The sequence below is a fragment of the Manis pentadactyla genome, chromosome 1 (assembly GCF_030020395.1).
Source record: "Manis pentadactyla isolate mManPen7 chromosome 1, mManPen7.hap1, whole genome shotgun sequence".
NCBI lineage: Eukaryota > Metazoa > Chordata > Mammalia > Pholidota > Manidae > Manis > Manis pentadactyla.
Genome location: NC_080019.1, coordinates 229,388,874 through 229,411,359, shown reverse-complemented (window position 1 = coordinate 229,411,359; position 22,486 = coordinate 229,388,874). Strand labels below are relative to the sequence as shown.

General features: G+C 51.1%; 1 protein-coding gene across 7 annotated transcripts; it reads right to left on the bottom strand.

Annotated features, from left to right (window-relative positions):
• Positions 1 to 1,476: 1,476 nt before the first annotated feature.
• FAM107A (family with sequence similarity 107 member A) lies at positions 1,477 to 20,787 on the bottom strand. Of its 7 annotated transcripts, none has more exons than XM_036878595.2 (5): positions 20,622 to 20,744; positions 7,065 to 7,246; positions 6,364 to 6,538; positions 4,508 to 4,664; positions 1,477 to 3,998 (listed from the first exon to the last, which is right to left on the bottom strand). In XM_036878595.2, the coding sequence occupies exons 2-5, from the start codon at positions 7,156 to 7,158 to the stop codon at positions 3,891 to 3,893; spliced, it is 534 nt and encodes a 177-aa protein (XP_036734490.2). In that variant the 5' UTR covers positions 7,159 to 7,246; positions 20,622 to 20,744; the 3' UTR covers positions 1,477 to 3,890. The 7 variants fall into 7 exon arrangements, with proteins under 7 accessions (XP_036734490.2, XP_036734488.2, XP_036734489.2 ...); XM_036878593.2 differs by lacking the exon at positions 20,622 to 20,744 and adding an exon at positions 13,630 to 13,776; XM_036878594.2 differs by lacking the exon at positions 20,622 to 20,744 and adding an exon at positions 12,877 to 13,085.
• Between the last annotated feature and the right edge of the window lie 1,699 nt (positions 20,788 to 22,486).

Genomic DNA, 22,486 nt, shown 5'->3' with positions numbered 1-22,486 from the left:
GAGGATGCTCTCCAAACCTGACCAGGACTTGTCTCGGGCTGTGAGCAAGTGTGGAGTCAGTGAGAACGGGCCTGCTGCTCTTGGCCATCCATTTAGGGCAGGGCTTGACATCTGAGCTGCTGGAGCAGCCCTTTGCTTCTCCAGGGTCTCCAGGACCAAGTGGTGGCCTGACCTCTCCTTCAGAGATGTTCTCACCCTCAGGACACCCAGAGAGTGGTATGTAGAAGCCACACAGCTCCAGCAGAGATCCTGAAGGCACAAAATACTGATGAAAGCCCAAGAGGCCACAGGAATGCTCATGGCCCAAACTGACATCTCTGGGCCAGGGTCAGATTGCAGAGGAAGGAAGCAGGTGGATGGCAGCCATGGGAGGGGCTGAACCTGGGTGGAGGCTGGGTGTTTTACTGCAGGAGAAGCACGCACTCATTCATTCATTCAACAATCATTTATTAAGTACCTACTATGTTCCTGATGCCCTCTTTGGCCACTGCCTTTTGTCAAAGCTGTGAGTGGGATGGGGCTGGGATTCTTGCCCCTGGGGCCCACTCTGCCAGATTGGTGCAGGCTGGGCCACCTGCTGACAGGGAAGGAGGGAGGAAGGCTGGTTGGGATTCAGCAGTAAACAAGACAGATGAAGATCTGTGCTCTCATGGAGCTGACATTATTGGCAGGAGAGACAACCAGATAAATAAGCAAAATACAGAATGTGGTAGATGGTGATAATTGGTAAGGAGGAAAAGGAGGCAGGAAGGAAGATGTAGGAAGTGAACAGATTGAGGTTTCAGATGGGGGCGCTCAGGGGGCCGTCGTATAGGAAGAGCATGGGGAAAGCCCTGGAGAGTGAGGGAGTGCGCTGTGGGGCTCTCAGAGGGGAGAGCGCTCCTGGCCATGGGGCAGCAGGTGGGAAGGCACTGGGGTGGGCTTGCCTGGCAGGTGCAAGGGCAGGGAGCAGTGAGAAGTAGGCCAGAGGTTTAGAGGGAGCTGGACACATAGGACCTTCTAGGGGGCAGGGAGGACTCTCCTGGGAGCCAGTGGAGAGCTCTATGCAGAGTGGCAGCAAGGGATGCCTTAGATGTTAATGGGATCATTTCAGCTGCCTGTTGAGAATAGGCTGTAGGGGCAGGAGCAGAGGCAGGGAGGCCAGTTAGGAGGAGGCCACTGCAGTCAACCAGATGTTTTGTTTCCCACGGTGCCCCCAGCCCATGACATGTTTCTTGGCAGAGAGAGCCAGCACTCAACAAATACTTACTGAATGGTGTGTGAATTAGTGTTGCCCAAATACTGGTTCTTAGACTGGTGCCATGTAGGCTATGTGGAGAAGGTATAAAAAAAACAGATCCCAGGATCCAATAGGTTTCTGATGAGAAAGACGAATCTGGATTTTCAGTAGTTTGCAGGTAATGCTGCGTAGCAGGGCTGGCTTTCTGTGTCAGTTAGGAATGCTCTTGACTTCAAGTAACAGAGATCAACCAAAAATGACTTAAACAAAGAGTGTTTATTTTTATTTACAAAAGTTCTGGAGAGGATGGCTGCTGTCATTGGCTTGGTCAAATTATGATAAGGTCAATGTCTCAGATTCTCTTGGCCTTTTTCTCACTGGAGCAACGTGGCTGCTATGGTTCCAGGCATCACATCCTCAATCAAGGCAGGAAGAAGGGAGGGGCTGGGAGGTGTTACATATGGCTGTCTCTTTTATCAGAAAAATATAGACTTTCCCAGAAGCCCCTGTAGACTTCCTCTTAAATTTCACTGGCCATACCTGGTCACATGGTCATCCCAGGTTACATGTGGGGCTGGGACAGTGAGAATCTGGATTTATAACCTCTACAGTGAGAGGTGGCCAGAGAGGAGGAGTTGGGACTGACCGTTGGGGTGTGAAAGAGGGTATCTGTCATGGCTCCACTGGACAACATGGTACTTCAAGCCCCTTCTAATTCTGGGGCATTGTCTCTATGGCTTTCCCCTTCCATGGAGCATCTCTGGGGATCGCTGAGTGAAATCCCAAGCATTCCCTTGGAGGCCCTACTCCATACTAGACCCTCTGTCTGGCATCTCTTTACATGTCCATATAAAGAGACCCCCTGAAGGCAACTTCTTTGGGGGATTCTGCATCTTTAGCATTACCCTCACTCGGCCGATGTTTAAAACACTGTCACCATATTCTTACCAAGACAGTCACATGCAGAAGCCTTTTAGAGCTTGACTTACACACACACACACACACACACACACACACACACACACAACCACGCATATCTTGTTTACACGCCTACGCTGGTTCCACATCAGGATGACGTCTTTAGTCACCTTCAAACCACTCAGGAGAAAGACCAGGATGGCCCCTTTCTTCCTGCAGCTCCTGCCGTTGGTCCAAGAATCAAGCAGCCAGCTTTGGCAGCTTTGGGGGGTGAGTTTTCTCGCACTGTCCTATCACCTTAAGTAATGGGTTCACAAAGCCAGAGGCAGGGATTTTATTCTTCAGGGAAAAAAGAAACAGGCCTGGTTTATTCTTTAGAACTGGGATAGGAGGAGAAGATTCAAACATCTGGTCTCGCGAGGGAAGGGAATCTGAAGAAGAAGAATGGGTGAATTTGCTGCAGTGGCCCAGGCGGTGGAACCCGTAGGGGGCGGGTCTCCGGTGCTGAGCTGGACATGGGGGAGGGGCCGGTCTGTAAGGGTGGCAGTGGGGTTTTCAAACCATTGTTTATATCTCCAGAAGCCTACTAGAAATCACTGTATATTTGTTCTCCATAGGCTTTAGGAAAAGGTAAAAAAAAAATCTCTTTTTTGGCTAGAGTTGCATTGTAACAGTGTAGTAAGAAATGTGGATCGGCAGTTGTATACATCTGTAGTGGAAACAACAATCACCAAGCCAGCACAATTTGCTAGACAAAAGTGCTCCTAGGCCCAGGGTCCCTGGATGGGTGGATAATAAAGCCCTTGGGGCTGCAGAGGGGGGATCCCCTAGGGCAGAGGTTCATGGGAGCTGGGGATACAGTTGGCTTCAGGGATGATGTTTCCAGTGTCTCGACCTGGGTGCTCCAGCCTTGCTGCTTACGGCGTGGTCCTGAGACCAGCAGTCTAGGAGTTTGTTAGAAATGCAGACTCTCAGCCCCCATCCCAGATCTACTGAATCAGATGCCACATTTAAACAAAACTCCCAGTGATTCGTAGGCACAGTGAAGTTGGAGAAACCCTGTTCTAGACTTCTGGAAGCAGGAAGGCTGTGGCCCTGGCCTGTTGTGGTTCCCCGGCACAGACAGGGAGAGCTGTGCGGAGGAGATAGCAGCACAGGTTTGGGGGAGAGGCTGGCACCCTCTAAGAAGCTGTCTTTGTCAGTCCTGCTCACCCGCCATGACGTGTGGGCCGCCGGCCCTCCTCACCCAGGACGGCTGCCCTCGGGACTGTTCTGCCGCGAGCTGGCTTTCAAGGCAGGTGTCCGGAGCTGCTCCACTCAGCTGCCCCACCCCTGGCTGCAGGCAAAAGCGCAGGCAGGAAAGTTCTCTGAGACCTGGGAGCTGGGTTGCCCAGAGAAACAGGGCCCCATGGGGCCTGGGCAGAATAGAGGTCTTGTCAGGACGAGGAGGCGCCTTTCCCCCCTTCCCAACTGCCAGAAAAATCTCGGCAGGGCTCAGAAGCCTCTCCAAGGAGAGGTGTCTTGTGAAAGTTTTCGTAGCAGTGGCTTCCCCGTGGAGCAGGAGGGATAAATGCTCAGAAGGAAAAGCCTGGGAGCTTAGGGGCCCCCAGCTTCTGGGGTGATGCATTTTTACAGGAGCAGAATGAACATCATAGATCTCCCAAGGTCCAGGCCCCGGGTTGCCAGATACAGGAGGTGGAGGAGGGGTGCGGGGGTGCGGGGTGCTGCGGGGCTGCTGCTCCAGCGGCCCGCTCTACAGTGCTCTCTCTTCACTTGTCAGTGTGGTGATTCTCCGCAGGTTTTCCCTGACTTTAATGAATTCTGGGGCGTGGTCCTCTTCCTTTTCTGGTGGCTTTTCCAGCTGAAGGAGAGAGAAGCAGAGGTGGGAAGTGGGTGAGGCTAGAGGAAGTCCTGTTCTTGAAAGCCACTAGGTTTGGACCAAAGGTTCTTGATGGGGAAACAGAACCAGGCGTCAGTTTTGCCACCAGCCTGATAGCTGGGGGGAACTGGTCATGAAACTAAGTTCTTTCTGTGAAGCCTTGTTCAAATAGCTTACTTCATCCGGATCCCAGGTTCCTCATCTCTTAAATGGGGACACCACCTGGCTTGTAGGGCAGTTGTGAGAATGAAATTAGAATCAGGATGTAATAGGTTGGGCTGATAAGGAAACTGAGGTTCAGAGAGGGGAAGTCATCGGCCCAAAGCCACACAGCAAAGTGAATGGCTGAGTGAGGACTCAGGTCAGGATGGACTTCTGGTCCAGTCCTTATTTTGCTCAATCTCCTCCCTCTGTGGCCACACACAGTTCCTCCCCAGGCCAGGAGACAGTCTTGGAGGAGGCAAGGGCCAGGGTTGGATGTCCCCACCCACCTGGTTCAGCCTCTGCTGTCGCCTCAGCAGCTCCTGCTCAAAGGGGCACTGCAGCCGCTTGGCCTCCAGCTCCTCCTTCTTCTTCTTGATGAGCTGGTTCCGCCGGCGGTGCTCCAGGACACGCTGCAGCTCCGGCTTGCTGTCCACGCCCAGACCTCTGCGGTGGGGGGCACTGTCAGGAGACCCCAGCTGCCCCCCACCCCAGTCTCAGGGCTCTACCCTGCAGGGACACCAATCTACACCATTATCTCGTGCAAGACTCCTGGCAGCCTAGGAGGTGAAACCATTACTGTCCCATTGTACAGAGAAGGGAAACGAAGCTCTTGGGACTCAAGATAGCAGTCCAAGTTGCAACTAAGAGGGGAGGAAGGAGGATTTGCACCCAGGCCTGTCTGACTGCAGAGACCTGGCTTTATGTTATTTCTGGTTATTGTCTCAGGATAGGTTCTGGAGTGGAATGGCTGGGTAAGGCCCTTTAAAAGATTTTGGAAACACATTCCCATCTGCTCCTTAGAAAAGGTTATCCAATTTGTACTTCTGTCATCAGTGTAAAGAGCATCTATTTCTCCCCACTGTCACTATCCACTCGGTTTGTATTTGAGAGTCTGGCAGTCAGGAAATAATAACTGGTTTCCATTTGTGTTTCTTTGGTTATTAGTCACATGGAACAGTCTTTGAGATGTTTAACAGAATCTGGGTTTCTTCTTTTGTGAACTAACTACACCTACCTTTGTTCATTTTTTTCCTTATGAATTCATCAGAGATATGTATATGTTAACTTTGGTCAGTTATTTACATTGCAAGTATTACCCTGATTTGTCTTTAGGCTTTTTGTTTTAAAAAATTATAGTAATTTTTTTTTTTTTACATTAAAAGAGGTGACTCTAAAAGGCAATCAGAGAAAATACTCGTGACGTACTAAGTGGGAAAGAAGACAACATTTGCATACAAAATGCTGTCTGCGGGAGGGTCGGCTGCAGTGAAAATCCCAGCCCACACCAAGACCAGAACCCGCCAGTAGAGGGCGCCGTGGGACGACGTATGCCACCCCTCCTGGTACTGCTGAGCAGGGAGGGCACCTCGGCTTCCCTCCGCCCTTCTCTACACTCCCTCAGGTACCGAGTCCGAGCCCCGCCACCTCGAGCCTGTCTTTCTCACTGTGTTCCCTGGCCTCTTCCTTTGCCCTGCTCATAACTCCTCCAGGATTATGACCCCGCCCTGCCTGAGACCCTCCCCAGGCCCACATGTCTCCACGGGCCTACCTCGCGATCTGGGCACCAGCCACAATGCAATGCTTGTGTTTCCTGTCCGCTGGCTTGTGCTCACTCCTTTGCCGCGAACCTTCTTCCTTCCACCTTCTAGTCTGGCTGAATGCTGCCCGCCCTTCAGGCCTTAGCTGAGGATCACCTCTGTGAGGTCCTCTTGGACCACTCCCAAGTGCCTCCTCTGGGGTCCCAGGCCCATTTATGCCCCCAGAGATCACTCACCACACTCCTGGTTACCCATCCATCCCCTCTGGGAGGGCAGGAACTGGGTCCCCTTCCATCTGTAAAACCTCCTAATAAAACCAGGTCTGGACTCTGTGCCTGGCACGTAGTAGGTACTCAGTAAATGTACGTGGAGGGCAGGCATGAAGTAGGTAACTGGGTGGGCTTCGGGGCCGTCAGGTCCCCAGGGGTCCACTGGGGACTGGACCTTCACGGTTTTTGCAGGTGACCACGTGGAGCACCCTAGGCCCTCCTCAACCTCCCGGAGCCCCAGGACGAGGGCCAGGCCTGCTGCCCACTGGGGCACCTCCCAGGTCCCAGCAGGCCTGCAGAGGTGCTCACAGGTGAAGGCCGTGAGCCTCTTCCCACCTTCTGTGGTTCATGAGCAGCTCTCGGTGCAGCTCCTGGTGGCTGCGGGAGGCCTTCACCGGGTTCAGCAGCTTCTTGGGCTTGATGAGCTCCGGGTTCCGCTCTCTGTACTCGGGCCGGGCCATCAGGCCGCCGATGTCTGCCCGCTCCCTCTGGATCTCTGAGTACATGGAGGCTGTGGAGATGGGCGCGGGGGCTGGTCAGGGCTGGGGCCACGATCTCGCCCGTCCCCGTGGGGCACAGTTGAAAGGCAAGTATTTGGTGTTTGAAGGACCTTGCCCACCCCCACCTCTGCGCTCTGGGCAAGCTCCACCCCCTTCTGAGCCTCAGTGTTCTTCCCTATGAGATGGAAATAATCAAGCCTGCGCATGGTGCTGTTTAAGGATTGGAGATGGTGTCTGTAAAGTAGAGGATAGAGATAAAGAGATACTAGGTCACAGAATATGGGTTGACAAATGCATATGATTTTGGCCTGACTTTGAAAGAAAACCAATTTTCCCTCCTATGACAGGAATTATGTTTGAGTTGCTGCTTTTCAATGAGCTTGTATCAGAAAAAGAAAAGATGTTTTAAAAGAGCAATAAGTACTTGTTCAAGGTAATTTGGGTAAATGCAGTGATCAAAAGAAAATATCACCCCTTATCATCCAATCTGCCTATTCATAGTTCCAAATTCCCTTGTGGAAGCATCCAGCTTCGCACTTCCTCCAGATCGAAGAGGAGAGAGAGCACGGCATCCCCAGGACGGCTGTGCCAAAGGGATGGTCGTCTCTAATGCAGACGTCTGCTTTTCCATGGCCTCACTTCCGCCACCGCAGTTTGAAATTCGTCAATTTTCTTGAATTTCAAGCAGAAGGGCTCCCTTCTCTGCTTGGCTCCATATTCTTGAAATGCCCAACAGCAAGTAAGGGGGGAGGAGGAAGGAGAGAGGGCAAAAGAGACAAAGAATTATTAAGAAAAAGTCTCATGCATAGCCTGGTCATTAGCAGCTTATAGTAATAAGAGTGAAAATTTAGGCACTGGCCACCTTAATGAGTCCTGCTTTTCTGAGGCTAAGCCTTTATTATATGTCGGGTACTGGCAGTGTCTGGTCTGGTATGTAGTAGGCACTCAATACATATTTGTTGGTAATTGATAAAACCTTTGTGGTTGTACAGATGAGGAAACTGAGGCTCAGAGAGGTTGGTCTTGGGAACTAGTGCCTTAAAGTATGTGGTTTGCATGTGGCAACTGAGGGGGTATGTCCCCACCTCACACACCATGCTTTATTTAGTCCCCCTTTTGAGGACCACCAGGTTGCCTATGGACAGACCCTCACTTCTTCCCCTCTCCCTTCCCCACACAGGGAAGAAGATGAAAGCCATTCTTTGCCTGAGTGGGGGTTTATGGACAATCAGAAATTCTCCAAGTTAACCAGACAGGGATGATGCTCTGTGCAAAAACCTAGAAGTGGGTAATTGCTCAGTGGGGTTGGAAAATACAGGAGGGGGTTTGATGAGTATAAATTGCAAGATGACATGTCAGGGAATGCAGGCACCAAAGGGAGAGAGAGAGAGAGAGAGAGAGACTGTGCTTGCAAATGGTGGCATACACCAGACACATGTTTGGCATTTCTATTATTGCCCATCACAGGGTGCTGTTAGGAGGAGGAAGTGAGACCGCATTTGTAAAGGTGCTGTGTAAACTAGAAAAAGTGTTAATTATTATAAGATATTTTGGATGCAGCCAGATTAAGTGTCAGAGTACAGAGACATATCTGCTAATTTTCTTTTCTTGAATTCACATTCTCAAAACTGTTCCTAAATTGAGAATTTTAATTAATTTCCTTTCTTCTCCTCTCTTTTCATAAGACAGTTTGTTTTCAGATTATATCCTTCCTCAATTTTTGGTCCTTGAAAAATGACTGTGGTAGTATCTGGTAGCTAGTTAAAAATGGATTCTTCACGAACTAGATAAGCAGTCAGCTATACCAACTCCCTCCCTCTTAAAAATGTGGATATTTTCCTACTCTGTGGGACTGTGAGCCAATGCATTAGAGTCCCCTGATTCAAGTTGGAGTTTTGGGCATTTTTTTCCCCTTCTGCTGCCTATTCCCATTACAAAGTCCTACCAATCCTGCATCTGAGTAATTCTCAGCTAAACTCTTTCCTTCCTGTGTCCTCAGCTCTCATCCTATCCAGGTCATTAGCATAGCACACTTACATAGTTGCTGCAGCTCCTTGGTTATTTGTCCTGCCTGTAGGCCCTTTGTTCCCCACACTTTCCAGAACTTCATCATTTCCATTAGTCACACCCTCTTTAAAACAATGAAGTGTATGTTGCCAAAGCGATAAGGCAGGAAAGCTGTGTAACTTTAGAAAAGGAGGTAACTGAATTAATATTTGCAAAGGCTATCACTATATACCCAGAATTCCCTAAATGGATTAGCAGAAAAGCATTTGGAATTGATGAGAGAATTCAATACTGTAGCCAGGTACAAAATGGGTACAGGCACACAAAACCAAGAGTTCCTGAATAATAGGAATAACTGTTGGAAAGTACACAATAATAAGATCATAATTCACTCTGCAAAATGTTTGAGTTCCTGTAATTTGCCAGGTGTCACGGTAAACACACTGGACACATAGAGGTGAAATAAGCAAGCAAGGTCCCCACTTTCAGAGCTGATGTTCTACTAGGGAGGCAGCCAGTAAACATGTACACAAACCAATAAAAATAACTAATTACAAACTTCAAGGATCCTACTGAAGGAACCAGGGGGACTGGGATAGACGCTAACAGGGAGACCCACCTTCAGACAGGTGCAGGGGGAGGGCCTCTCTGAGAGGCGACACGGTAAGGTCTGATGGTTGAGAAGGAGAAAGGAGGCTTTTTGGGGCATAGAGAACAGCATGTGTGACTCATGTACCTTGAACAAGCTTGGTCTGTTCAGGGAACAAAAAGGCATAGTGTGCCTGGAGTGGCGTGAGTGAGCAACAGGGAGAGTGTCTGGAGTGAGGGTGGATGGGTGGGTTCAAGTCAGGGAAAGGTCGTGTCTGATTTGATTTTAAAAAGGTCATTCTCACTGCCGTGTGATGAAAAACTGTGATCAGCAAGTTTGGTGAATTTTTTATATGACTTTGGTTTCTCTCACTTTCCCTGGGCGGTCTCTCCCTCCCATTAAATTCCAGAGGGAAAACACCTGATTGGCCAGGCTGAGAACCCATACCCCATAGCTTGCCAGTTAGTAAATGGGTTGGCTGCCCCAGGGCCAGGCGTCCCTGCAGTATTAGGACCCAGTCATGCAGGGTCAGACTTAGGAGAGGGGCCCTGCATTTTCACTTGATTGCATGTAGAGGAGTCTCTCCTAGTGTTGGAACGGAAGAGGCTGCTCCATAAGACGCAGGTGCTAGGCCAGGAAAATCTGGGCTCCTGGGGGTCAGCTGGGCCTCCTAAGGTGAAGTGGGGTCCATTCTCAGGTTGCTGGGTGTCCTGAGAGATCAAGGTTCTCAGAGAAGTGGCCAAGAGGGGGCAGTGAGGTGAGGTAAGGTGAGTGGTAGGTCATCTCCCAAACAGGAAAAGATGATGAATGCCCAGAGGAAGAACTGGCATAGGAGAGAGCAGGCCAATGGAGGAGAAAGTTAAGTGGCTAGTGAATATCCTCACTGGTTGTCAAAGAAATGCAGAATGGAGCTTAGGTGTAGGGACACTGGAATCATTCAGACTCTGCCCCTTCTTAGCCTTGGGTGAGTTTACTTCCCCCTGCAGCAGGAGTCACCAAACTATAGCTTTTGGACCAAATTCCAGCTCTCTGGAACACAGCCATGCACATTCATTACTCATCATCTATGGCTGCTTTCTGCTAGAACAGCAGAGCTGAGTAGGTGGAATAGCTGCTCTTGATCAGTTGCAAAATAAATGAGGTGGTACTTGCCTGCTGCTTGGCAAGTGCCTGGCACAGCGTTGAGGACTCAATAAGTGCTGCCTACCACGGCATCATGTACTGCAAGGCAGGTTGTGCACTGCACAACTCCAGGGCCTCACTCCTACTTGTTAAACCATGAGTGGTGCCCCTGGAATTGCCACCCGCATTAGCTGTTATTAACAATTGCTATTAATAAATCCCATTCCTAGCCTTGGATTAAACTTCATTATCCTCTTTAAAAACTGCATTGGTTAAATTAGTGGATCTTAACCCTGGCTGCATATTGGCATCACCACTGGAAGTTTTAAAAATACCAATGCTTGAGTCCTGCCCCAGGGTTCTTGATTTAACTGGTCTGGGAGGCAGCCTAGCCTTTGGGATTTTAAAAAGCTCCCTGTGTGACTGCAGTAGTCAGCCAGCTTTGCAAACCCTGGAGTTTAAAAAAACCTCAAGCTTTGTTTTGGCCTGAGTGATTCGGCTGACTGGCCTGGCTGTCACGGGTGGGACTGGTTAAGGTCACAGGACTTAGCAGCTGTGTAACCTTGGGTGGGTCTTTAAAGTCTGAGACCCTCCTCCTCTGCAAAATCATGATACTGTGAAGATTGGACAAGCTAAGGTCCTGGGCTTGGGGTAGAGGCAGCTAACATGACAGCTAAACTGAGTGTCTTGCACGACTACAGGATGGACAAATAATTCCCATAATATGCAGATTGTGGGACCTCATCTTTGGGGACGGGTGGCAGCCGTGGTGGGTAATAATAGGTCTGAGGAGAGGTTGCGAGCTTCTTCCTTGGTTCTTCCCTGGTTCTGCCAATGACCCAAAAGGTCCCTCAGCTCCTCTCCAGAGGCTCTGCAGGACCCCAGTACCAGGCCAGGCAAGGCTCAGCTGGGCTCTTGAAGTGCTCCCAGAATGGGCTCACCAGGTCTCTGGGGCATGCGTGGCTAATGTTAGGGTTTGAAACCAAACCCTGGCCCCCTCCTGCTACAGTAGAATAATAAGGAGAGACGGAAGGGAAGTGGCGTTGATGGACACCCAGGTCCCTGTTCTTCCTAATAGCTGTGGGACCCTGAGCTAAGGCCTTGATGTTCCCTTCATCTGCCTTCCACTTCCCTGGTGGCTCTCGTTCCGTCTTTGATGGCATTAATTATAACAAATGACATGGGAGCCAGTAAAGCAAAGCAGTTAAGGTCAGATGTTTTGGAGGAGACAGACTGCGTTTGAATTGGTGGTACCTTTTGTAGCTGTGTGACCGTGACCTTGGGCAAATAGGTGAACCCCTCTGATCCCCTGTATAGTGGGGATGATGGCAATACCATGGGCTGTTTGAAGGGTGAAATGATATCATGTGCATGATGCAGTTAGCTCGGTGCCTGGCAGAGGAATGCTCACCAAAGGCCAACTGGGGTCCTCCTGTCCTGAAGGGCCCTGTCCCAAGCATTTGGCAGCAGAGGACGGCTCACTCTCCTCCGTGTGGATCTCACAATGGTCCTGGGAGGCAGCCAGTGGTACTATTTTATTATTCCCATTTTGCAGATGAGAAAACTTCAGCCCAGAGAGGTCAAGTTACTTGCCCCAGGATACAGAGGATAAAGGGCAAAGCCGGGGCCTTCAGATTCCAAGTTCCTTGCTCCTAATATGACTCCACTGTCTTCCAGGTGCAAAGTGTCTTTCAGTCAACAAAACAGGCTTACATCCCTTTTCCCTCTCGGTACTCAAGAAACCCCAATGAAGAGGCAGTGTGAACCCGTTTTATGGATGAGGAAATTGCAGGCCTGTAACTGGAGAACTCCTGGCTTATATGAAATATAAACTCTCACTGGGGAGCCCCAGCCCAGGCGCAGCAGCGTTGGGCTTCAGCCAGATCCCACAGTCCTGTCTGCCCACGGGCTGCTCTTTGCTTAGGAGGGGACCTGCTGGTGACGTTCCCTCCCTGGGACGTTGGTCAGAACCTTCACTCCTCTCCTCCCCACTGCCCTTGTTTCTCATTACTGTTCCAGCTGCTGGGTTCAGAACACACCCGGGACCTTCTGGGTTCAACATTTCATGGGGTGGAGGGGCAGAGAAGAAGAGAGGCTTTTTGAATAACAGCTGGCAAAGGAGAAAGAGGCATTCAGTGAGAGTGACAAGTGTGGCCACTGGATTTCCCAACCCTTCTTGCTTTTTCCCTCCTGATGGGGAAAGTGCTCATTTGTATTTTGCTGGCCAGCAACCGGAGAACAGTGTATCTCGGAGCCAGAGCCAGATCGACCCGCAGCCCGTGGCTGATGCCTAGAAGCCCCTGAAAGAGCTCCTTGTCTATTTGGATGCAGCCTCCCCACCCCATGAGAAAATGACTCAAGACCAGCTTCCTGGGCATTCTCCTTGGGTCCGCCGTGGCCTCCTCGTTTGTGAGGAGAAGGTCTGGGGAGCATTCGGGGTTTTGAATCAATCCCACAGCAGTGTCCAGGCCGGACGTGGAAGTCATTAGCAAGGTTGGTGAAGGGTGTTGTACAGCTGATCAAGGAACAAGTGTCAGCAGACCAGATATTCCTGCTAGCCCACTGGTAACTTGATGCCAGTCACTCCACTTGGCAGATGCCACCAGGGGAAAGATCCTGCCAGGTACTTACCACCACTCAGGATCCAAGCCACCGGAGACACAGGTACTGGGCCACCTCACAGCCAGGAAACCACCCAGATTTGATAGCAGTTCCAAAAAGTGCCACACCCAGTCCTATAACCCAATCTAGACTTGCCTCCTTTGCAAAGTGTTAAAGCCACATCCATCAGAAAGGCAGGCATGTAACATGTTAGTGTGCGCTTGCCTTGTGCCACGTACTGTGCTAAGCACCTCAGAGCCACATCTCATGAAATTCTGGTAACAGAGGCAGTGGGTGCTATTGTTACGCCTTTTACAGAAGAAGAAACTAAGGCTTGGAGGGGGCATCTGATTTCACATGGCTGTCAAATGAAGGAGCTAGAATCTGAGCTGAGCTCTGCCTGGTGCCCATACCTGTCTTCCCTGCAGCACCCTGGCCTTTTGTCCATCAGTTATCAAGAGAAATAAAACCATGTTACTGAGACAGTGGGCTTAGCTGAGGTCATGTGCATAAACTCAGATTCACCCGAGGACTCGGAAGACCTGATCAACAAGAACGGAGGGCTGTATCTGGGCGCCCCCTGCACTGTCTCCCACCCTCTTCCCAAGCCCAGGGTGCCAGGAGGCACCCCCAGGCACCCCACAGATGGGGGGCGATGTAGCCCGAGTATCTTAGCCCAAACAGCTCAGCTCCCCTGACAGCTGCTCCAAGGCTGCCCACCTTCCCCCGGCCCCCGACCTCGCTCCATAGCAGGTGGAACAGAAGGAAGAGAAATGGTCTTACTTCTGAGCAGCAGCGTCAGGAAGGGAGCCCTGGAGCCGGGCTCCTCAGTCCACAGGCAAGTCCCAGACTGGCAAGGCCGCCTCTGAAGGGCGGTTCTTATACCCTAGGGATCGCGGGCGGCTGAAATGTGCCAATGAGTGAGGCAGCTTTGCATTCCTGTTTATTCTGGTATCAATGAAAAGGAGCTGTTACTATAGTAACAGGTATTTCACTTGGTGCTCGGCCACTTCCACGAGGCAGAACACCGTGTCCAAGCCACATGCTTGAGAAGTACAAATAAATACCTATTTTGTCAGATTGTTGAGGAGTAAGGAACATGCCAACTTTGTTCTGAGCAGTCGGCTCCCACAGAGGCATTTCCCTTGCTTCTTAGGGGAGGGTCAGTGCGAGTGCACTGCTGCACCTCCCCACAGGAAGGGGAAGCCCAGCTTCCTGTGGCCTTGCTGATTCTTCAGGAGAAAGCGGTTCTGGGGTGCAAAGGGAGGGGAGCTGCGCTGGGTCAGTCCTTGGTCGCCCGCTGATGGGGCAAAAACACCATACGCAGTATTTACTGGATACCCTGAACTTTGTCTGAACTTCAGAGGGGAGGCAACAGGCTGGTGTGCAGGAGGGAGTTGGGGAGTGGGCGCTGCAGCCCGGGGCTGGAGTGGGTCCTGTGGCAGGCCCCACTCAGCTTGGGCACCAGCCTTGGCATCTGCTGCATTTGTCAAATATGGAGAATAGCAGAGTGGCTGGGAGATAACAAGGATGAGATGACTTTAGTGAAGCCACAGAGTCCGTGCTCAGCAGAGAGGACTTTTCCTGTGGAGAGGTCTGGACCTGATGTGACCTGGGGGCAGGGTCCTAGCATGTGGCACTGGGCTTGGCACAATCTGTGTTCTGTGCATCTGGTGAACGTGTGAATGTAAAACAGAACACATGCAGGTGTTGAAGGCTGCCCAGGAGCTAATAGATGATGGAGGCATTCTCCTAATTTCAGAATCACATTCACTTGAAAACTTGGAAGTGTTTTCTAGCTTGTACCATCATCCTCAGTTCCCCGGCGAGAAAGCTGGCATCTACCAGTTGGACTTGGCCCCTTCCCCACCTTTACATTCTCTTGTAGGGTCGGTTGGCTGGAAGGCAATGAGGACGTACAGCAACCATGAACAGGGGCATTGAAAACGCAATTTTTGTCCTCTTTGGCCTGTATTATTCATTTAAGCAACACTTACTAAGTACCTACCGTGTCTACAGTGTGAACAAGACAGACCGTATCCCGGTGCTCAAATAACCTGCCTTTAAGCAGGGGTCAGACAAAAATAAGGAGATGAACAAGAACACATGAACCTATGATGAATGCTCTGACAAGAGTAAGACTGGGCGAGGTGCCAGGGACTGGCTGGGAGCTTCAGAAGGGGGACGCCGAGTTTTTTTTCTAGGGAGGCCTGGGAGGTAAGAAGGAGTCAACAACGTGAAGACCGTCCACCTAGGAGCATATTCCAGGCTGTGGGAAGAGCTAGTGGGAGGCCCCAGGGTGGGAGAGAGCTTGGTAGGAAGGGGAAGGCCAGTGGGCTGGGGAGTTGGGCACAGGGGCGGTGGGAGACAGGGCTAAAGAGGGGCAGTGTGCCTGTCCTGTGAGCCTATTCCAATGGCCACACTGGCCGTTCCCGAGCCAGTTAAACTTAGAGGGTCACAAATTCTCAGGTGTAAAACAATTTTCAGGAAACAATGTGTGTTTCTTTCTAAATTTTGCTTCTCTTGAGGTACTTTGAATGTCCTGATGTGGAAATGACTAAGTGGGGCATATCCTGGAGCCCGTGGTGGCTTGTCTGAACTAATCTGCTGCCCTCTGACAGTCCGAGGAATCAGAGGGGCCCCAGGACAGGTGGCCTGCTGACTGCGTCTGCTTGACCCCTGGTGACAGAACTCCACAGTCCCGCTCACTGTGGAGGAGCAGACTCTGAAACCTATGCCAGCAGTGACCTCCGTTCTCACTCTGCTTTCCCGTTATTGGAAGGCCCTGATGGCAGCCCCAGAGCAGTTGGGAGCCAAGGAGAGTTGGGCAGGAATCCTCCAAAATTGCGTGCCATTTCCCCAGGCAGTTGGGACTCACTGTGCTTCTTCCTCTAAAGCTCTTCTGAGGTCCAACCTGTGTACAAACCCACCAGGCTTCACCTGCAGGGCCGCCAGCTTGAGGGCAGGGGCCTCACCTTGTCCTTAGTATTCCTGTCCTGGTATCAAGGTGCTCAGTGACGACACTGACTTGCAGACTGCCCCTGAGGTTCTGCCGGCACCATCCTGCTGCGTGTGTGCCTATGTGCACATGGAACTGTGTGTGCCAGTGGGAGACCAAGCCACACCCCACCAGGAAGAAATGATGCTAATACGCCTGATGGGATGCAGTCAATAGCATGACTATTTATTGACCTAAAAAGATGTTCACTAAGTGTTTGGCGAAAAATCAAACTGCGAAGTCACATATAGCATGATTTCCCCCCTGTTTTTTCAAGATAAAATATATAGAGAAGCACACAGGAGGCATATACATGGAACTGCTAACAGCAGTCAGTTCTAGAACAACATTATCTCAAAAATGTCCTTTGTAGCCATTTGGAATGAGTGTTAAAAATGGAATTACTGGGCCATGCTCCTGAATTGCTGTATTAGAAACTAGGAAGGAGGGGCCTAGGAATCTGGATTCTTAACACATGCCCCTGGGGATTTGTTTCTATTTGGGAGTTTGAGAACCACTATTCTATGGCATAAAAATACAGGCCTTTCTCCTTTATCACCTTTCTGTAATGTCTGTGGCTTAAAAGAATCTTTGCCAAGCAAATATTGCTTATGCTATTAGAAAAAAAGCAATAAGATCAAACATATGAGAAAGAGTAACCTTTTCCAACCAGCTCTAGTGATGTTCACATTAGGCTCAGTCATGTCCATTTTGCATATTGGAAAATAGAGGCCTTCTGGGCAAATGAGCCTTGTTTGGGCACATATTCCGAGTAATGGCTACGTTCGAGTCCAGTAGCCGTCTTGCCTGTGTGGCTCTTGCTGAATGCCTTCCCATTCTCTCCCGGGAAGGGCTCTGGAGTGCCAGAGGCTCGGTCCTGTGGGGGGCTGAAGGGGGACCCAGAGGCTCAGCACACCCTCCCATGCTCCCCTTCCGTCCCTTTGAAGTTTGTTTTCTTGTAACTAGAGGACCCAGAAGGAAGGGGGTCAGTGAAGACCAGGCGGGGCCTTCATGAGCGGGGGCTGGGGAATTTTCCTGTGTCTAGAGTGGGCTTGGGCTGAGGCTTGCATAGAAAAAAACTCCAAAACATCTTTCCTGTCATTTTTGCCCCCCTTTTCCCCAAGCCGTCAGGCGCCTGGAGCCCCTTATCTGGGCCCACAAACATCAGACAAGAGGTTTCCATGGCAACTCAAAACTTCCTCCTAACCCGTATTCAGTCTGAATCTGCAACACCCCTTTTCAAGGCCCCAGTGAGGTTTCTGAGAAGCCAACCACAGAACAGCCTTAGGCTCCAACCTTTCCCCCACCCCAGCATGCTCTGCTGAAAGGGCATGGTGGGAGAAGCGGTACTGGCAGAAAAACTTGTCATGGGTTCCGTGGAGAGATTATAAAAGGAATGAGGGTTGTCTTTACAACAAGCTTGAACCAGGAAGAATTCACCCGGCAGAGGGATTTCAAGCGTGAAAACAAGAGAGTGTGAGGGAGTGGGCAAGCCCTGAGTCTTGTTTCAGAAAGCTGGCCCTCAGCCCAGCTGCACTGGGCACGCTGCATCTGGTCTCTTGGCTGCCAAAGGACCCTCGGGTGCCCCCCACCCGCAGCACCTTTTAACTCACTTGTAGCCAGACAGAAGATGCACAGTGGATCTAAGGATGGGGAAAGGGATGTGAGTTAGTGCATGAGTGGGTGTTTGTGTGTGTGTGGAGGGGACCCTGGGCCGACCATAGCTTGCCAAGCCAAGCAAACTGCCCTGATTCCTGGCTGTGGGGGTGCCAGATGTAGTAAATAAAAATGCAACAGGCACAGTTAAATTTGAAATTCAGATAAACAATGAGTAATTTTGCATTATAAGCACATCCATGCAACATTTGGGACATAATTACACTAAGATACTAATCGTTGTGCGTCTCAGACTCAAATTTAACTGGGCATCCTGTATTTTATCTGGCAGGCAGGGGTGGAGGCTGTGGCTGCCCCTCTGGCTGCAGGGGAGCGCAGTGGCTGGTGTCCGCAGGCCCCTGGGGAGGTGTCCTTCTGTCCCTGCTGCAGAGAGATGGTAGCTCCAGAGAGGATGTAGGTCCTGAACCTCAGGTGGACCTTCACAACAGCACTGCGTGGCTGACCAGGCACGGCCAAGCATTAGTTCTCCCCAGCAGTGACCCTTCTAGCTCAGTGGTTAAGAGCATGTGCTCTGGTGTCCACGCAGATACCACTCCCAGCTTGGCTGCTGGACAGCGAGGTGACCTTCAACTACTCTGTTTCCTCATCTCTCAAGTGGGTTTGAGGATTAAAGGAGATACAGTGTGTGAAGCCCTTCACACGGTGTCTGTCACAGAGTCTGGGCTCCAAAGTGGCAACTTTTATCTCGATAAACCATGTAAAAGCATTAAAGATTTTCATCCAAGTGAGATTAAAGACTAGCGTCAGTACGATGTCAGCAGTGTAAAACACACGCACACAACTGGGCACACCAACTATGCATAGCAAACACTGGAAAGAGACATCCTCAAACTATTTCCAGTGGCTGCTTATGGTTCATGGGATTTTTGATAAGTCTTCCCTTTTTTGTTCTCAATATCCCAAAATATTCATAGTGAACATGTACTACTTTAATGATTTTATAATAATTTGGGATGAAAGTGTTTCTGAGGGTGTTATATTACTTGGTGCATGACCTGAGGCTACTGTAAATGAAAATGGCTGCTCCCTGTGGTTTGATTTTCTAACCCCCTCCTTGGGGGGCTTCTGAAGGGAAGCTTGTTGCCTCTTCCCTATTTGGCTCCCTCCGCTCCTCACCACGGCTCTTCCTTGTGTGAGCAGCCAGTGTCCTGGTTGCAGAGGGTCTGAATCTCAGCTCCACCCGCGACTGGCCGTGTGACCTTAGACTAGTCATGTTACTTTCTGATCCTCGGCTTCCTGGTGTTTAAAATAGGATCCAGCACTGCTTACCTCCCTGAGAGGAAGTATTCTATTTATCAGCACGTCGCTGTGGCTAGTGCATAATAGTGATCACTAAGTATCGGCTGAATGAATAAATGAAGCCGATGAGATGATAGGTGTATAACATTTGGCAGAGAGAGTGACAATAACAAATGACCAATGTTTGTCATTATTATTATTGTTCTCAGAAGCTATACTGACAGTGGCATAGATGGGCCTAAGTTTAAATGTGCTTTCTTCTGCTTAGTGGGATAGAAAAGTTCCCTTAGCTGGACCATGGGCAAGTTGCTTCAGCAGTGTGAGCCTCAGCCTCCTCATCTATTAAATGGGATGACGGTCAGTAGTGACCTCGTAGGGCTGTGAGGACTGACTGAGCCCACCGCACAGTGCCTAACACAGTGGACGCGCTCCCTCCACATGGCCCGGGCGTCTCTGCTCCCTTCGGGGCTTATGGCTACTCAGTTCAGTTAGCAGGCCTGCATGTGGCCCCTGGAACGACGCTGATATGTCTGCTCTCCTGGATGTCAGGTTCCTAGCTGCAGCCCCACGTTAGAGGGCACACAGGGTCTTCGGATTGGCGATGCCTCCTCCTCATCTTTGCAGTTTGATAGGAACTGGGTGGGAACACTTAGGTAGAGTGCTTTGTGGGGAAATTGCTGGAGCTGGGATTTGAAATCAGATTCATCTAATTAAGGAGTGCCTCCCTGTCCGCCAGCCCCTGCTCAGCCGGATTTAAGTCCCTTCTTTAGGAAGGCGCCGCCAGGCCTGAAGTCTCAGCCAGTTCTTGCTCTAGGGGTTAGAGAACTGTTGTGTCAATGTTGCTAAGCAGTGGCTCCCCCGCAGGATCTCCCCGGGGCGGGGCCGGGCTGAGGAAAGCCGGCAGCCCCAGTGCGCCAAGGCCAGGCCAAGGGCTCCGCTCGCCTGCGCTCGTGGCTCCAGACGGCCGCGGGCAGGACCGCTGGTGGGGCCCAGGTCCCCGGACCCTTTCTGATCATGCTCCCTCAACCTGCAAGGGCCTGGCATGGGATCGATTTTCACCTTCCCTACTCTCTTCTCTCTCCAAGCATCAAGTCCCGAAGGAAACTCCCCAGACGCTTTCTGTGGCATTCTTTTTATTCTTTCTACATCCCGGTTCTCCAAATTATTTTTACATTGACTATATATTGCGTGTTTTGTTCTCCTAAAAAAACTCATTGTCCCATTTAGAAAAGTAATCTGTACTTACTGTAAATAAGTAAACAAATAGACAAGTAGGAGAAAAACACTTGCCATGCAACAACCATCCTCAAAAACAACCACCGTGTTTCCTTGCAAATCGTTTCCCCTTTCCGCACATACGTACAGAAACACGGCTCCTGACCTTCCTGTAACTTGCTCTCTCCCCTGTCCCTCTCTGATGCCATGCCTGGCTGGGCACCAGAAGGCCATCCCTGGCGCGCCGCCGGTCTGCTGCTGCTTTGCGCCCGCCGCGCGCAGTCCGGCCTCCCCCGTCGGACACGCTCCCACCTACCCGGGCCGCAGCGCCCTCGGGTCTCTGCCTGAGACTGGCCGGGAGGTGGAACCTCGCAGGGCTTTTGTAGTGTGGAAACTGAGCTCGAGTGTGTGTGTGCACGCGCGCTCACATATAGGAATAAAGCAATATATCTAAAGGCAAAATGAAGGAAGAAGGAATGAAAAAAAAAGGTGAAGAACAAAGGGGAAAAAAAAGTAAAAAGAATGAAAGAAGGGAGGAAAGAAGGACCGGAGGGGAGGAAGGCAGAGCCGTGAAGGATCGAGGCCCCGCCCTGCTCTTCTCGCGCCCTCCCCGCGGCGGGGCCCGGGTGGTCGTGCCCCCACTTACCGGACCTGAGCAGCACCGCCCGGTAGAGCCCGGTGGCCTCGGCCGGGCCCCGCGCGCGCTCGCCCGGCCTCTGCGCCATGAGCCTGCGCGCCGGACTGCGGAGCCGGCACTGCGGGAGGGGAGCGCACGGCGGCCGGTGTCCGGAGCCCGAGCGCCTTGGCCGCGGTGACGTGGCCCCAGGCCCAAACCCCGCGGAGGATCGGGTTTCCCGGCGGCCACAGCGCCGGGCCCCGCGGCGCCGCGTGGGGAGGACAGGGGGCTGGGACAGGCATCCCCGCCCCCTGGCAGGATGCGGGCGTTTGGCGGAGGGACTCCTGGCCCCAGGGCTTCTGAGGCCGAGGCGAGAACCCTGTGCCCTGATTTCCAGCCTTGGTCTCCTACCTGCTCTTCTCCAATTCCCTGGTCACTGGCCTCGTCGAATGCTGCAAGCAGGCCTGAGATTCTTCAGTGCTATGCCGGGGATCAGACCCCAGGGCCACCAATTAACAGCTGTGTGAACCCCTGATTTAATTATGTAGCCTCTGGGAGCCTCAGTTTTTTCATTTGTGAAATGGGGAGAACCATAGTGCTTATCTGCAGGGTTATGAAGGTAGCTGAGATCCATGTGTATGTGTGGATGCCCTTAGGACAGTGGCTAGCGCAGAGCAAACACTATATACCAGGATTTTCTTTTTTTAAAAAGTATTCCAAGGCATCCTGGGGTGGGTCCCACTGAGCAAGAGGAGGCTTCACTGGGGGAAGAAGTTTGTGAGAGGCCTTTGGGACTCCACAAGATTGATTCTCTGCCTGTGCAATCCCTTTAACAGCTGGAGATGGGAGGACCAATCAAGAGTCTAAAGGTGGAGGGGCAAAGTCAAGATAATTTTGATGATCCACTACTCTGTGTGTGGTGCTGTGCTAAGTTTCTCCTAGAACAAAAGCTAATGTTTATTGTGTGCTTTATGTCCTGTTTCATCTTTACAACCTTAGGAATTAGGATCTTTTAGCCTTCCAGTTTTACAGGTGAAGAAACTGAGGCTCAGAGAAGTTAAGCAGTTTCTCTGAGATCACACAGCACAGAGCTGAAATACCAGCTCAGGTTGGTCTGACCTCAGACATGAGCCACTGCTCTGTTATCTCATTTACTCTTCACAAAAGTGCTGTATTATCTCCAGTTTAGAGATGAGGTCACTGAGACTCAAGGAGGTGAGGTGGCTTGCTCACGCTCGCACAGCTAGTTGGAGGAGCCATGCCCCAATCCAGTTCTCCAGCCACAAATCCAGTGCTCCTGAAATCTGAAGACCCCTGGAGCTGTCCTGGGTACTGGAAGGCCTCTGCACAAAGCTGTGCCCACGTGGCCAGGGAACTGGCTCTTGAAGCCTTGGCCACACCACCTCCCTCTGCCTCTATGTCCTCTTACTTGGTTCCTCCAAAGCCGACTTCCAGCCAAGTCCTCTCTGGCTGGCCCTTGGCCACTGCCAGGCTCCTGCTCTGACTCAGGGGTCCATGTACTCCTCTGCTCCTCAGGATCCAAGTGACACACTTTGGAGACAATCTTTGGGGACCCCACAGGTTGTCCAGACTAATCATGTCTCTCATCAACATCCAGCCACCACAAGTGCCAGGCACAATGCCAGGCATTTCATTATCTCATATTCAGTCTTCAGAGGATGCGATTATATCCACTTTACCATTCATCTCATTAAATCCACACTTTGATCAAGTATGGTTATGCCCCTCTTAGAGATGAAGAAGATAAGCCTCAAGTGACTGGCCCAAGGTCATTACTAACCTAACTAGTTAGTAATGGAGCTGGAATTTGAACCCAGATGTGCCAAAGCTTTTGCTGCAGGGGGCAAACAAAGCCAGCTGTTGAGGAACGTGGG